Source organism: Nematostella vectensis, chromosome 12 (assembly GCF_932526225.1).
Source record: "Nematostella vectensis chromosome 12, jaNemVect1.1, whole genome shotgun sequence".
Lineage (NCBI taxonomy): Eukaryota > Metazoa > Cnidaria > Anthozoa > Actiniaria > Edwardsiidae > Nematostella > Nematostella vectensis.
The window spans coordinates 10830942-10848395 of NC_064045.1; the positions used below are offsets into that span (position 1 = coordinate 10830942).

At 42.3% G+C, this 17454-nt stretch overlaps 2 protein-coding genes across 2 annotated transcripts in view; both read right to left on the reverse strand.

Moving 5' to 3' along the window:
• Positions 1-3642, reverse strand: part of LOC5506103 — a 6679-nt gene extending 3037 nt beyond the window's left edge. Inside the window, exons 1-3 of the mRNA XM_048720308.1 lie at positions 3237-3642; positions 552-663; positions 7-88 (exon numbers count right to left, since the gene is read on the reverse strand). Of these exons, the coding sequence (XP_048576265.1) occupies positions 7-88; positions 552-663; positions 3237-3590 (548 nt within the window). The 5' untranslated portion in view covers positions 3591-3642. The remainder of the gene's footprint in view (positions 1-6; positions 89-551; positions 664-3236) is intronic.
• Positions 3643-10289: 6647 nt separating this feature from the next.
• Positions 10290-17454, reverse strand: LOC5506115. The gene is made up of 5 exons (XM_048720307.1): positions 17081-17454; positions 14760-14871; positions 13377-13511; positions 12953-13057; positions 10290-10999 (listed from the first exon to the last, which is right to left on the reverse strand). The coding sequence occupies exons 1-5, from the start codon at positions 17432-17434 to the stop codon at positions 10563-10565; spliced, it is 1143 nt and encodes a 380-aa protein (XP_048576264.1). The 5' UTR covers positions 17435-17454; the 3' UTR covers positions 10290-10562.

Consider the following 17454-nt stretch of genomic DNA (forward strand, 5'->3'; position numbering starts at 1 on the left):
CCCTTCCTCTCTGGGTCGATATAGTACCCTCCACTTCCTTTGCTCTCACCCCTGTCAAGTATATCCTTGCACGACATTGGGACATACTCTGGCAAAGACGATAATATGATAGCTATGTAAACCTTATATCAGCCTCACTCACAGTATATTATTACAGCTATCACTGTAATCAGGAGCAGTGTTGATTTCAACATATGATTCCAGGGATGTAAAGAGTATTGTATATAGGGAGTCCGGGACATGCTATCCAGTGGAAATTTTACCAAATGAACAAAAGTTATGGAAAGTGCACAAGCAGAAGGCGCATCACATTTATGTTCTTATTTAGTTGGGGTTCTGGGGGTTCTCCCAAGGGAGTCGTGAAATTTCAGACTTTTATGAGGCTCTTGAATTGATGAGAATACCTGCCCTCTCTTAAACCTACTATTAAAATTTGAGACCCTATCCGCTAAATCGCTGAGATGATTCGAACTCATCACCATCTAACCCGAGCGAGATGGATTGGGCTCCCCATCTAACCCGAGCTATTACAACTCGCGCATGCTCACTACCTTTACAATTCCTTCCTTTGTACGCTGCTGGACACGTACAGGTGTAGTTGTCGTCATGGTAACGTGCTTGACATCTTCCGTTATTCCGGCAAGGGTGGTGAAAGCAAGGATTCTGTTGGAAATTGCGTGCAAAGTTAGTCTAGCCCATATTGTTTTAGTTGCTTTTTAAGCAGAATTTTTTTTTATAAATAATAATTAGTCCCCTTTTTGATCACAAAGATTTCGAAGCAGCCGACGACTCATCGTCAACAAAATGGTATTTTCATTCATGAATCACGTGATCTGTGACGTCATCACCTATACTTGTCCATATACCGTTATATATTACTTGACTTAAGTTTGGATGATGTGCAGCAAATCGCTGGCGAGATATTCGTAATTTTCCCACGGTCATGTGATTGCTAGTTATAAACGAGAATCTGAGTCTTCGATATTTTAACGCGTCACGTTAGAGCCGTCGAATTTGAATGAAATAGAGAAAGCAAAAAAGAAAATAAAAACAGTAAAATCACCCGACCTGCATTTTGTACAAAACCTGCATCCGACCTCCGCATAAAAAAACTGTTCGATATTTCCTATTCGAAACCTATGAACCTTTCCCCAAAAAGGCAAACAATTGTAACCCTTTTTAGCAGGTATTATAGTGATTAAATGGTAGCAGTTGCATAATAGAATTCAGGTGTGTGAATAAAATTGACCGTTTTATTGAGTAAATTGAGACTATCCACTTTCTACCACTGTTCCGTTGATGAAGTATCGTTGCAAATCCATTTATTGTCAGCTCATATTTCTTTTTTGTAGGTTTGTAAGGGACGGTTCTTATTCTTCATCGTTCTCAAACTTTTCGGATGATGATTGTTTTGCTGTGAGAGTTTCTACCTAGCATGTTTGCTGAATTTTCTGGAAGTAAAATTGGAATCGCCATAAAGGCCGAAACGGGCAAAAAGACCTCGATATTCTTATTCTACGTCAGATTTTCTATTACATCCCAAAAATGACCCACGGGGTGTTTACAGGACCTGTAACTAGTCGTCCCGAGGTTGCGGGGACGTTTGTAAAATTAAAACTACTAAATTCTCCGAGATGTCATGCTATAACTTTGCAATACCATGATCACCGAGGAAATAAACTCGAAGCTACGAGTAATATTAGGTTGGATGAGCAAACTCGGTTCAATGGATCAGGCGGGAGCACAGCCATAGTTATTATATGGAAAATTTCCTTAATAAGAAATGACCCACTTTTTGGCCACCAAGGTGGGTGCGCGAGCACCCTGCGCACCCCCTGTGTACGCGCTTGTCACGCGCCATTCACACTGATGTAAAAATCTTTACACGGTACCAATAAAGTAATCTGTCTGTGTGTCTGTCTGATCAAATCCCTGGTCAGGTCTCTTGACGCAGGTTCTGTTCATGCGCGAATCTGCAGAAAGCTGCCTTCTATTTGTTTTTTTTGGTGGAAACTAGAAGACAAGCATCTTGGTTCTTAATTTCTCTCATGCACTGATGTAGAGGAAAATTTAGAAGACAAAAAACAGGCCCGTACCCTTGAGGGTGCAGGGGGTACGAACGCACCCCCCTGGCCACCCCCCCCCCCCAAAAACGGCCGAAAGTCGACTTTCGGTTCCCAATAGACGTGCTATTCGTAGACAAAACTATAAAGCATAAGCAAGATTACTCTGGTATGTCATTAATCCATAAGTCAGATTTGTATTTGTAGCCAAATCCGAAAATAAACGTCCCGTGGAGATACTGCAAATGCAAAAAAAATCCTTTTTTGTTCTTTTGGGGGTGGTCGGGTTTTTATCAGAAAACTCACTCTCCCCCTTCTCCCCAAAAATTCGGATTTCGCACACCCCAAGAAGAATGGGTACGGACGGGCCTGAAAAATTATTTTGTCTTTTTCTAAAATTTCCCTCATTATTAATGCATGCGCGGAATTTAGAAAATCTCCCTCATAATTGATACAAGAGGGAAATTTAGAAACTTAATCTCCCTCATCATTGGTGCATTTACAACCATATGTTGCTTTCGAGGGAATTTCGCTAGTAATCGTGCCTCAGAAAACAAAATAATTCGAGTTTTCATAGTATCATATTAAACAAGGACCCGCACTATAAAAGGGCTTAGCTCCGCACTCTTTCGGCTGAATAAAATTCAAATTTCAAGATGACAACATGCCGTAACATTGCGTCGGTAGTGAGACTTTTTAGTTGTGTTATCGTTTATAATTTGAACTAATTTTGACTGCACATTCCTGCTCTTTTGGTGGGTTATTCACTGTTAGTAGTCAAAAGAGAAAATAAACCGAGCAAACGAGAAGAAAAACGCTTCAAAAGTTGAGTTTGGGTTTCGCTCCTCGTTGGTAAACAAGACACGCTTGACTGAATTCCGGAGCTCTGCACTGCGTAGCAGTTTAGTGACAACTGAACTGACCTGGTCCAGACCGGGTCCTTGTTTAAAAAAACAACAACAAAGGCTCTGTTCTAGGCTAACCGGACTCTAAAAAAAAACTACATCTTAATGTATTTTCAAGACCGACAGGTAAAAGGAAATAGAAAATTTCTCAAGTTTTTTCCAATTTTTCAGTTACCTTATTCATCGCAAAAAAATTGAAAAGTAGAATTGCCGAAACTTGTCACTCAGCATTTTTCGATAAAATGGCACAAAATATACTGTTACTTACATCAATACTAAAATGGGTCCAGCTTGTGTTATTATGTATTTTAGAGGACGAGTTATAGATGTCAGTAGATAGCACCTCGCACAAAAACTTGGATCTGCCGTCAGGTGTTTTCGCCAGGTTCAGCGAAAAGCAGGACTCATTTCGTAGACACGCCAAAACACATGCGCCTTGTCTTTCTACCAAGTGTGTAAGCCTCCCTGACACGTTCAAATATGTACCGATGTGCTTGCGGAATTTTCCCAAACCCTTGGCATTTCCCCTTGATAGAGCATTCGAGGTAAGGAATACCTCTGCTTCTGTTGTCGTTAAAAGTGATACAACACAGAAAATAATGCACAGTAATGTAGTATACATATTTTGGGATTGACGCGAAGTTCGCCTTCACCCTCTTACATGTTGTTTGTTATCTGAGACAGTTAAAGGGAATTCAATGTAGCAACATTCTAATAGATTGTTAAATTTTTAATGACATAACTGAATTAGAGCATAGTTAAAACCTGTCGATCCCGTGATGGATCGGAACAGAAACGTTGGAAATCCTAAAGAGCTCAACTCTTTCACATCTCCAATTCTCCCTAATCGCGTTACACCTTTGATAGCATCACCCTGGCACTATATTTATCATGAAACAGTGCGTTGTGGGTCACACTTAATTATTTCTTGTTTTCATTCCGTAACAAAATTTGTTTTGATAGCTTTTATGTGACTCTTCTAAAAGTTGTAAAACAAAGGCATTTGCATCTGCCGTAAGAGCAAAATTATTTGAAAATTCTCACTTCCATTCCTAATTCAAATTCTACGGCTGCAGGCATTTTTTCAAGTGAAATGAAAAACAGTATTGTTATACTCTATGCTTTATATATGGACGTTAGTTTTGGTTGTCAAATTGGACTAACTTATGGTCTGTTTTTCTCAGGCCATTTAGGGGCGCCAGTTTGAGCGTGCTCGTGGTCGCCGTAAGAGCCGTAATCCTCCAGACCTGGTAGTGCGGTTAAGCGTGTTTGGAAAAGTGACTCCCGTGCGATTTTCGTGATGAAATCGATTTTTTTTTCTGTTTTCGGTCCATTATGCAGGGGCGTAGCCAGGGGGGTGGCCCAGGGGGGCCGGGCCCTCCCTTCTAGCAGCCAAAAATACAGTAAATGTATGAAACATTATCTAAAATACAGGAGAAAATGCCACCCGAAACCATACAACGTAGAGCCAATAAAGAGAACACCACCCGAAACCCTACAACGTAGAGTCAATACGGAGAACACCACCCGAAACCCTACAACGTAGAGCCAATAAAGAGAACACCAACCGAAACCCTACAACGTAGAGCCAATAAAGAGAACACCACCCGAAACCCTACAACGTAGAGCCAATAGGGAGAACACCACCCGAAACCCTACAACGTAGAGTCAATACAGAGAACACCACCCGAAACCCTACAACGTAGAGTCAATACGGAGAACACCACCCGAAACCCTACAACGTAGAGTCAATACAGAGAACACCATCCGAAACCCTACAACGTAGAGTCAATACGGAGAACACCACCCGAAACCCTACAACGTAGAGTCAATACGGAGAACACCACCCGAAACCCTACAACGTAGAGTCAATACAGAGAACACCATCCGAAACCCTACAACGTAGAGCCAATAAAGAGAACACCAACCGAAACCCTACAACGTAGAGCCAATAAAGAGAACACCACCCGAAACCCTACAACGTAGAGCCAATACGGAGAACACCACCCGAAACCCTACAACGTAGAGTCAATACAGAGAACACCACCCGAAACCCTACAACGTAGAGCCAACACGGAGAACACCACCCGAAACCCTACAACGTAGAGTCAATACAGAGAACACCACCCGAAACCCTACAACGTAGAGTCAATAGGGAGAACACCACCCGAAACCCTACAACGTAGAGCCAATACAGAGAACACCACCCGAAACCCTACAACGTAGAGCCAACACGGAGAACACCACCCGAAACCCTACAACGTAGAGTCAATACAGAGAACACCACCCGAAACCCTACAACGTAGAGCCAATAGGGAGAACACCACCCGAAACCCTACAACGTAGAGAAAATAAACAGAACACCAACCGAAACCCTACAACGTAGAGTCAATAGGGAGAACACCAACCGAAACCCTACAACGTAGAGTCAATAGGGAGAACACCACCCGAAACCCTACAACGTAGAGCCAATAAAGAGAACACCAACCGAAACCCTACAACGTAGAGTCAATACGGAGAACACCATTCGAAACCCTACAACGTAGAGCCAATACAGAGAACACCACCCGAAACCCTACAACGTAGAGCCAATACGGAGAACACCACCCGAAACCCTACAACGTAGAGTCAATAGGGAGAACACCACCCGAAACCCTACAACGTAGAGTCAATAGGGAGAACACCACCCGAAACCCTACAACGTAGAGTCAATACGGAGAACACCACCCGAAACCCTACAACGTAGAGTCAATAGGGAGAACACCAACCGAAACCCCACAACGTAGAGTCAATACGGAAAACACCACCCAAAACCCTACAACGTAGAGCCAACACGGAGAACACCACCCGAAACCCTACAACGTAGAACCAATACGGAGAACACCACCCGAAACCCTACAACGTAGAGTCAATACGGAGAACACCACCCGAAACCCTACAACGTAGAGTCAATACGGAGAACACCACCCGAAACCCTACAACGTAGAGCCAATACGGAGAACACCACCCGAAACCCTACAACGTAGAGCCAATACAGAGAACACCACCCGAAACCCTACAACGTAGAGTCAATAGGAAGAACACCACCCGAAACCCTACCACGTAGAGCCAATAGGGAGAACACCACCCGAAATCTTACAACGAAGATTCAATACTAAGAACACCACCCGAAACCCTACAACGTAGAGTCAATACGGAGAACACCACCTGAAACCCTACAACGTAGAGTCAATACGGAGAACACCACCCGAAACCCTACAACGTAGAGTCAATACGGAGAACACCACCCAAAACCCTACAACGTAGAGCCAACACGGAGAACACCACCCGAAACCCTACAACGTAGAGCTTATACGGAGAACACCACCCGAAACCCTACAACGTAGCGCCAATACGGAGAACACCACCCGAAACCCTACAACGTAGAGTCAATACGGAGAACACCACCCGAAACCCTACAACGTAGAGCCAATACGGAGAACACCACCCGAAACCCTACAACGTAGAGTCAATACGGAGAACACCACCCGAAACCCTACAACGTAGAGCCAATACGGAGAACACCACCCGAAACCCTACAACGTAGAGTCAATACGGAGAACACCACCCGAAACCCTACAACGTAGAGGCAATACGGAGAACACCACCCAAAACCCTACAACGTAGAGTCAATACGGAGAACACCACCCGAAACCCTACAACGTAGAGTCAATAGGGAGAACACCACCCGAAACCCTACCACGTAGAGTCAATAGGGAGAACACCACCTGAAACCCTACAACGTAGAGCCAATACGGAGAACACCACCCGAAACCCTACAACGTAGAGCCAATACAGAGAACACCACCCGAAACCCTACAACGTAGAGTCAATAGGGAGAACACCACCCGAAACCCTACCACGTAGAGCCAATAGGGAGAACACCACCCGAAATCTTACAACGAAGATTCAATACTAAGAACACCACCCGAAACCCTACAACGTAGAGTCAATACGGAGAACACCACCTGAAACCCTACAACGTAGAGTCAATACGGAGAACACCACCCGCATAATTGCATATTTCTTTGTATACATTTGCCTTTAGAGTAAAAATAACACAGCTGTTTTCGATAACAACTTTATTTGGAACATAGAGGCAATGACTCATAATTTAATTCACACATTTTTTTATCTTTTAAATGTAAAAAAACAGACTCGCGATAGGCGTTTATCGACCGACGGACTTATCATAAATGAAGTGAACTTTTTTTACAAGCACGAACCCATCCTCTCAGTACTCTTTCTCCTCCTAATAAATGCGATATTTACATCTCATATTTGATATTTTGGCTCTTCTTAGTATTCTTGACGATGATGATTTAATAAAAGTCAAATTCACACAAGGAGGTTTCAAACGAAAAACCGTAAGGTGCATGAAGCGAAGGTTGTACTACGTATAAATATGGCGTTCTTTTCTCAAATAAAGATCTTACATATATTTTTACACTAGCAAACAAAAATATATGTAAAAAATGCTTACCTTTTCAGGCCCGTACCCAAAGGGGGTGTAGGGGGTGCGAACGCTCCGCCCACACAACGGCGGAAGGTCCACTTTCGGTTCCCAATCGACGTGCTATTTGTAGACAAAACTATAAAGTATAAGCTCTGGTAGCTAAATCCGACAATAAACGTCCCGTCAAGATACTGCAAAGACGTAAAAAAATCCCTTTTTGTTCTGTAGTGGGTGGTCAGATTTTTATTAAAGAACTCATCAGTTTGAACCTGTGCCCTGCAGGCCAACATTTGCTTCTATTAAGCCATCTTGTCTCGGATTTTGTTTCATTGACGCGTAAAGACGAATATTCGTAAAAAAAAATCGAGTACCTTTAGTAATTCATTTAAAGATGACAAACCTTTTAAAATGAAAGTTGAGTCGTCTGAAAATATGATTGCTTTTTTTTTCTTTGGTAATAAATAGATTTACTCCTTTGATTTTTTTTTTTTGAGCGAACGAGAGTGGTCAGAATTTCAATAACAAGTATGAAGATCTGAGTCACCCTGCTTTGAGCCACGCCCAATAGTAAAAAAAAGGGATATTCGTGCTGAATACATTAGAACAGAGTATATAAGATTACTGAATATGAATTAATTATCGAATTGCTCAACTGCAGCGAGGTGAACGGTAAATGCTTGGTCTGCTCTAAATTTATATCTTTGTTGTACCGTTTTAATAAAATTTGTTTTAACTCGTCTACCATTACCATGTTCTTGTTTCTATGAATACTGTTTCATTTAGATGGCTGAAGACTAATATCTAGAAGCGGTAGCTGATGTTAATGTTGTTCCGGGCGAGGAGCCGGTAGCCCATGTGCTCGGACAGGAGAAGAAAAAAGACCACCCGCAAGGCGGCCAAAGGCCTAGGTCGTACATTGGCTCCCGAGAGTTCGTCACGCGAGTCTATGTACAGGCGGGGACGAGAGTTCGTCACGCGAATTTATGTACAGGCGGGGACGAGAGTTCGTCACGCGAGTCTATGTACAGGCGGGGACGAGAGTTCGTCACGCGAATTTATGTACAGGCGGGGACGAGAGTTCGTCACGCGAGTCTATGTACAGGCGGGGACGAGAGTTCGTCACGCGAGTCTATGTACAGGCGGGGACGAGAGTTCGTCACACGAGTTTATGTACAGGCGGGGACGAGAGTTCGTCACGCGAGTCTATGTACAGGCGGGGACGAGAGTTCGTCAGGTGAGTCTATGTACAGGCGGGGACGAGAGTTCGTCACGCGAGTCTATGTACAACCGTGTGTAACCGAACATGGAGATGGGACAGGACAGGAGCAGAACTTAATGCAAGCTATTTCATGTACGGGAAAATGAGAATCCGTACTGAGCTCCTTCTCAGCTGCGATGCTAGCCATAGGGATTCCATGTTTGTGCGAAAGTAATATTATTATGTGCAACTCGACGCTGACCAGCTGATTGCTTTTTTGACGAATTAAGAGCCAGTAAGGCTCTTAATCCGTCAAAAAAACCTTATTATCAAATTGTCTAAATGTACAACTGTTTGCTGTTGATAACTATCGGAGAACAAGAAAAAATGAAATATGTTTCTTTTTTTTTAACTTATTGTTATAAACATAACAAAAAATCGTAATTTAAATCGTATTTGAATCGCTCTGACATGTCAAAAATAAAAATGCCCAAAATGTTATGTTTTGAATACTAGGGAGGTAAGTTAACATTCTTCCATTAATAAAACTTGCTGGATAACATTTCGCCTTGAACTGTATTTTTACAGTACTAAATATATAGCCATAGCTTTCAGCCTGCCAAATGACAGCCTGTCAATCAAACTGACTGAGAATCATTGACGACTGTCCTTAACAATAGTTCATCTTTGAACCCCTGAAAGCTATCTACTTTAACCTAATTTTCAGGTCTCATTTTGGGCCAAAATGCCTGGAAATGGCTGCCTGGCAGCCCCCTGATCTATTGTAAATTCTAGCCGCTTTGGATTTTAAAGTTTTAGGGTGGACCCGTTTAACTGGCAGAATTTCATTGAAATCGGAGAGATGGCATGTAGCATCCCTGCCTGGTGCTCTCATGGACACACTCTTCTAAAAAAGCTTCTTCTATATAGGAGACATCCCGAACTGTCCCCGGCGTCGAGGTCACAGGCGCGAGAACGGAGAACAAGACGGGACAAGTCGGCGGATGGGGAGGGGGTGGAAGCGATAGAGCAGAGAAAGGAGCGAGAAGACGTCCAGCTGCCATCCTTTAGGGGGGTGTTCAGGATCCTTTTTTTCCGATTTTGCTTTGCCTTAGGGCTATAAGGGGTGTTTATCGTTTTTTTCCACTTTTGTTATCTCTTAGGGTATTGATTTTGATTTTGATCAATTGCTATTCCTAAGGGGGTGTTTAACTCTTCTTTTTTTTCAATTCTCCTATCTCTTAGAGACCTTCGACCACACCCAATTTGCTATCTTTTAGGGGTACGAATTTCTACCACGCCCACATTGCCAGTCCTTTAGGGACGGCACTGATTGATTTTGCCGACGATCGCCCCTGTCTGTTTTTATCGGAGTCCCCCCCCACACACACACACACACCTCCACCTGGGCACTAAGTTCTGAGTCTAATCAGTTTTGCGAGAGGGCTTTTTCCAGCTACACATAGGATGATTATGTGATACTTATCGCGTTACGAAATGACATTACATGATAGATTTTAGTCTCAGTTTCTGCACTTTCGGGAAAGGACCGAAAGTTGGAAGGAAATTACAACGACCGCGCGATTGATTCTGAACAGCCATAGAACACTGAGAAAAAAGAATATCAGTACACGCCAAATCAATATTTATTGAGAAGAAAAATAAAAACGACGGCTATTCTGGTTTATGATAACCATCACCATCATCATCATCATGACAATAATGATAAAACAAAGAACAACGAAACAGCCTTGCTAGCAATAACATACTCTCTCATTTGAGTAAGTAAACCAGACTAATAACAGCAACACATGCAAACAATCTACACATCGTGGAAAAAATCTCTTGGGTTGACATTTAAGATAGTATAGCAAAATGAGTTATTACCCGTTCACTTAATATCAGCGAATAAATATCATCCAAGAATCTCCATCTTTTCCGGCATCATTTTTGTCGTCGCAATTATACAGCCCATTATTCAAAACCCAATGGTACATGTATGCCTCATACATCGTGTGACCATACATCCTCCAGACCTGGTTTGGTTTAGAAGCATGTCCCCAGAGACCGACAAATGCGGCACCGCTCGAGTCTCTTCCCCATCTGTGGCAGCGCCCAGTTAACAACGCGTTGTTCCCGGCGCCCTCGGTGAAGGAGCTACAGGCAGAAGGTAGGATGTCTGTTTTGGCGGAGAAGTAGTCCACGACGGCTTTTCCTTTGCTGTCCGGGGTGGTGAGGATGTGCAGGGTACGGCCGACTGCTTGCTTGTGGCAGAAGAATCGCATTTGTGTGAAGAAGGTCAAACTCTGCAGCAGTCCCATTGCATTGGATGTTATACCTAAAGATAACGAATTAAAGACTTTGTTGATGTTTTTTATTGAGGTACTAATAATAACATTGCAAGGCTGATCCAAGGGTTTAAGTTTTGGAATATAGTAGATCGCCAAAATTAGAAGGTGTTAGCTAGCCTACAGGCCCGCAGCCAGGCTTTTGAGCGGGGTGTTCGTCTACCCACAAAGCGGACCATTTACTTTAGGTAGCTCGTCCTATCTCGTAGTGGTACTTAGTTTTCCTTAATTAGAGTGAGGGGGGGGGGTTCTTTTCCGAACCCCCCGAGTCCCCTGGATACGGGCCTGCCTCTTGCAGTAATGCTGACATTTTACACTGCGAAATGCGCGCGTTTTTGCATGTGTAGTTCGCGTGTCGTCTGGGCGTTTTGCGCATGTTAGTTCTGCGTGATGCGTGTAGTCTGCGCATTCTCTGTGTGTAGTTTGCGTGTTGCGTGTGGTCTGTGTGTTTATCGCGTGTAATTCCACGTGTTTTCATAAGTTACAGCGCGCGTAACAGTGGATGATGGCAGATCACAGTACTCCTAAGATTCGTAAAAAAGATTTGTTTGACGACCCGGTGACCTTTAAAGAGGACCGCAACAAAATTTAGGGACACTGAAAATATGTTTGTCTTGAGTGCTATCCTAGTTTTAGATATGTGCTTTGACTACACCTAATAATATATATCTCTAAGGGGTAAGAAATGCTGTTGACAACAGTTAAAGTTCCATATCCCTTAGGGTTAAAATTGATTTTGCCGATGATCACTCTCGTCTGTTAACATTGGAGGCTATAGCTTTCTCATGATTGGCCGGCGATGAAGATGGTGCCTTAAGCCCCAATACCTTAAAGACTAGGCGTGCTTTAAGACCCAATACCAAGTAACAACGCAAAACTGTAAAGAGGTAAAGTATTTTCAGAGGAATGATATTATACGAAACGAGTAGAGAGTATAGCCTTAGACCGCGTCCTCTCCAGAAAATACCAGTGAACATTGAGATTAGAAAGTATTTTAGATTGTTTATGATTGTATGTATCACGCACACGCTCTGTAATCCAGCCATGGCGGCAACACGCTGGATAACCTATTAAGCCATAACCGCCAGCCCAAGCTCGAAATAACATTATATTTTCGAGATTCCTTCTTTTTACTAATGCTTAGTGCATACACTAGAGACATAACGACATAACGACATGGGCGCGCGCACTCTGTTAAGCCCGACATAACGCATGGACATAACAACATAAGAGAAAAAACATGTTTTTTCTCTTATATCGTTATGTCCATGTCGTCATGTCGTGTTTATGTCAATATGTCGAACCATTCACACTTGAACATACGAAGATAAGAGCGCGCGCGTCCATGTTGTTATGTCGTTATGTAATGCCTAGTGCACACTAGCACGCACTATGTTTAGCACGACATAACGACATGGACATAATGACATAAAAGAAAAAACATGTTTTTTTCGTTTTTTTGGTCGTTATGTCCATGTCGTTATGTCGCGCGCCAATGTAGTTATGTCGCTAATGTGCACTAGGCATAAGAGAAAAAACATTTTTTTTTCTCTTATGTCGTTATGTCTATGTCGTTATGTCGGGCTAAACAGAGTGCGCGCGCCCATGTCGTTATGTCACTAGTGTGCACCAGGCATAAGTGTAACGAAGATCGGGTATCAAAACGTCATAAGACTTTGAGATCAACTTTCTTTTGGACGAAACAACCAATAAAAAGTGCTAGTATGGGCTGTTGTTTCTTTGTCAGTTTAGTGGTCTTGTTATGATCTCATGATGGACATGATAACACCATGTTGCTGAAACTCGCGCTATATAAATACTACATGTTTTGTCAATTTCCGGAGAGCGAATAAATCAGAAAATATTGAAATACATACAGGTTGCCCAGAGTTTCGTCTATCTACAAATGCAGGTACTGGCGTTTGTTTTAACTGTAATCTCACCCATATACCCATCTCTGAACTTCGACAAAGAGCGAATGGATTCCTCGGGGGTGAAGGCAGCCCGCGAAGCTTCGTATGTCAGATTCAGCGTCATCATCCACCCTCCTAGAATATATCAAAACAAAGTTGATATGCATGATAAGTGCAAATCAATCCAAAGCATAACGTAATTTCCAAATCCTCATCCGGATGAAACTCACAGTTAGAAATAATTTTAAATTTCATAGTTTAACGTCTTTGCATCAGCAGTGCGCATCGAATATTATACTTTTAGTTTAAAACATTAATGCATGACAGAAAGACAATGTTTAATAAACAAAAGTTTTATTTCACTCCTGAAAATGGTGCTTAAGAACCATCGCCTAAAAGCGAGGTATGGACTTATCTGGAATAGCACATTACATAAGACTATTGTATGTTATACCTCCTTCGTTAGTCATGTCGCAGTAAACAGGAAACAGTCCTTCTCCCTTCCTCTCTGGGTCGATATAGTACCCTCCACTTCCTTTGCTCTCACCCCTGTCAAGTATATCCTTGCACGACATTGGAGGCACATACTCTGGCAAAGACGATTCGATATGAGAGCCTCACTCACAGTGTATTATTTGCTGTAAAGCTATCACTGTAATCAGGAGCAGTGTGGATTTCAACATATATTCATAAGGGGCGTAAAGAGTATTGTAAATAGGGAGTGCGGGGGAATGCTATCCCGTGGAAATTTTGCCAAACGAAAGTTATGGTAAGTGCAAGTAGTAGGCCAATCACATTTATGTTCTTATTTAGTAGGGGTTCTGGGGGTTCTCTTCCCTGCTAGCAGAGGCCTCTTTTCTCTGTATTTCGCTGGGCTGGAGTTCGCAAGGAAAAGATACCTCTGCCATGGGTAGCAAGTTCGTTTGATCAAACCGCCGTCCACGATCGTGGACGAGATCCAGAGCGCATGCTCCGTTCATTAATTACTGGCCACTATTTGAGCCCACAATGACTAGCGCATGCATAAAACGTATATCCGCTGCGGGATAATAAGCCCGCATTCGAAACGGCGTCCTCCGTAGAAATATCACGCGACGAATTATGAAAGAAGCCATTCAATGCCTTATCTTCATTCAGAATTTCTTCTCTTTTGACTAACGAGTCAATCTTCCGTTTACAGGTTTTGCATATTCTTCTGGGAATAGCTGATCTAAGTTTACCAAAAAGTTTTGTAACATTTTCTTCGAATCCAACTGTGCGATATTTACATTGAAGAAACTCGCCTGCCCAGATGTCTTGAAATTAATCCCACAAACAAGACAAAACTCGTCTTTGCTGCGTTTGTTGTTCAATCTTTTTAGTGACGTTTTAGGTGATTGAAATTGAACAGTTGTTTTCTTTTTTCGAAGAGGAGAACTAACCGGAGTTTGATTCATGATTTCCGACTAAACCCATGCAAAGTATATTGACAGCTTTCGCGCGATGGTACGGGTTTTGGCACGTCGGTCGCTTATTAACGCTCACGCATGCGCAACAGAAACAGTTTCGACCCATGGCAGAGGTATCTTTTCCTCGCGAACTCCAGTCCAGCGAAATACAGAGAAAAGAGGCCTCTGCTAGCAGGGAAGGGGTTCTCCCAAGGAAATTGCGAAATTTCAGACTTTTATGAGGCTCTTAAATTGATGAGAATACCTGCCCTCCCTTAAACCCTCTATTAAAATTTGAGGCCCTCCCCCAAATCGCTGAGATGGCTCGAACTCACCATCATCTAACACGAGCGAGAAGAATTGAGCTCCCCACCTAACCCGAGCTATTACAACTCGCGCATGCTCACTACCTTCACAATTCCTTCCTTTGTACGCTGCTGTACACGTGCAGGTGTAGTTGTCGTCATGGTAACGTGCTTGACACCTTCCGTTATTCCGGCAAGGGTAGTGAAAGCAAGGATTCTGTTGGAAATTGCGTGCGAAGTTAGTCTAGCCCATATTTTTTATAGTTGCTTTTTTTAACAGAAATAAAATAATAAAAAGTTTGTTCCCCTTTTTGTTTATTGGCATCCCACCACAAAGCCTTCTTGGTACGAGCCTGCCATCGACTGTATAAGGGGAAATTAGTTTTCTTTTCTAGATGGCTATCTTTATATATAATACGCTACTGTGCTCCACCTTTCACGGAAAAACGGCTGAGCTAGAAAACTCCGAAACTATACCATTTCCACACATTACCGGAGAGGAGGTGTGCAAAATGTTTCTCATATCAATATTATACCAGGGAGCAAAGTTCGAACTCACGCGTTTTTGTAAAGCGAGAGGATCACACTCGCAAAGGCGCCATTTTCAAGAATTCACAGAAGCACAAAAAAAAATTATTTCCCGCAGCAAAAAGGACTAATGAACTTCAGACCTCCGTGTCTCTCAAGAAAAACACACTAAAAGTATACAGTAATAAGTCTATCTCCAAAAATATCATCGTAGAGGAGAAATCTTATTCTAGACAATTTCGGAAGATGTGTAAACAAACGAAACCTTCGAGCGCGCGGAAAATCCAATCTGAAAAAGAATTCGAATACTTGCCATAGTTTTATTGCATAGATAGATTAATTGTAGCTAAAACACAACCGTCTTTTTATCGTTATTTAAAAACGCATTATTCCTACCTCGAAAAGAAAGTAGATTCTTTAGTTGGCGGTCATTTTGTGTTTTCAGACCCACATACCTTTTATGTCACATCGATTTTTATTAAAAAGGATGGAATCAACCACCAAATAACACACTAAGCCCAAGAAAGCCAACGAAGTGAGGATTAACGCTTCACTCTATTATTCACAAAATCCAGGGCTCCCAACACGGATATAGGAAAAGGTGGAATACTAAAATACGGACTGTATTGTATAGAAATCGCTTTTTTACATTTTTATAAGGTTAATTAAATATGAGATAAATATATTGGGGACTACTCAAAATGGAGGCATTTGTTTAATTATAGCGATTCTCAATACATCGCGACCCTTAGCCTTGACATTTAACAGTGCTTTTGGTCGCTTTTGGTTAGTTCGTGGACGTCAATCATCCGCGTTTCCATAACGATCGCAGTTTTGCAGTCAACTTCATTTGTTAGTGAAGAATCGAAGCGCGTAAGTCGGTTCGGCTCAAATGATAGCTAAAATTGCTTCAAAACGTTTGGAACAAGACACGAACATTGCAGGGAAAAGATTCACAGGAATTAGAGCAAGTGATGATCTAATTAGCAGGTCGCAAAATCAAATATTGTCAGAACAAGATGAAATTATCGCCGATAACCGTGGCTATGTTGACTTGCATGACAGAGATCGAATCTTGAAGGAAGAGTTTCGAGGCTTTCTTTGTGAGGTGACTGGCAAAACTTGAACCTTGAATGTTTTGCAATATTTTTTACCCTTTTATGAGAACTGAACTTTTGTCAAATGTGGCTCTCGGGCCACATGAGTAGAGTCGTCTGCCTTGATCGTTATGGAAACGGGATATGATTGACGTCCACGAACTAACCAAAATCACCGTTAGAATGTCAAGGCGAATGGTCGCGATGTATTGAGAATCGCTATAATATTTACGACGACGCATACTATTCCCCTAAACCACCAGCAAACCCAATACATTGAAGGATTGAAATATACCTCGGTTAACTAGGCGATAACCGGACTCTAGTTTGTACAAAAATATCCTATACTCTCGCTTTTAAAGGGCATAAAACGGATCTGTTCCGCAGCCCGTTTTTTTTTTTTTTTTTTTTTTTTTTGCTGGCTGGGAAGATATGTTAGACCGAATGGTTCTGCTGGCAAATTTGTGAAGTCGAACTAGTTGTGCTGGGTATATTTTTTTGGGGGCTGGAGCGGATGCTTGGAAAATAAATCATCCCGATCGCTTATATTTTTCATGTGCTTATGCCCAACCACTGCTGGCTGGAAGAAAAATTGACTTTTCAATGCTGGCTGGGAAAAAAAAGGAATGTTCCCACCTGGGAAGAAGGAACAGATAACTTTTTCCCAGTAACTTGTAAAATTGATATTTTCGGCATCATAACATATTCAAACGACGAAACATGCAATTTTAACATGTTTCGAAAGGGGGGCTCGTTGTATGCCCTTGGCTCTTCGATAGAATGGCACAAAATGTTACTTACATCAATACTATAAAGGGTCCAGCTTGTGTTATTCTGTATTTTAGAGGACGAGTTATAGATGTCAGTAGATAGCACCTCGCACAAAAACTTTGATTTGTCGTCAGGTGTTTTCGCCAGGTTCAGCGAAAAGCAAGACTCATTTCGTAGACACGCCAAAACACATGCGCCTTGTCTTTCTACCAAGTGTGTAAGCTTCCCTGACACGTTCAAATATGTACCGATGTGCTTGCGGAATTTTCCCAAACCCTTGGCATTTCCCCTTGATAGAGCATTCGAGGTAAGGAATACCTCTGCTTCTGTTGTCGTTGGAAGTGATACAACACAGAAAATAATGCACAGTAATGTAGTATACATATTTTGGGATTGACGCGAAG

Coding starts and splice junctions, on each gene's coding strand:
- LOC5506115 (XM_048720307.1), bottom strand. CDS start 17,434: ATGTATACTACATTACTGTGCATTATTTTCTGTGTTGTATCACTTCCA. Junction 14,872..17,080: donor GGACCCTTTATAGTATTGAT/GTAAGTAACATT, acceptor AATTTCCAACAG/AATCCTTGCTTTCACTACCC. Junction 13,512..14,759: donor CAAAGGAAGGAATTGTGAAG/GTAGTGAGCATG, acceptor CGTCTTTGCCAG/AGTATGTGCCTCCAATGTCG.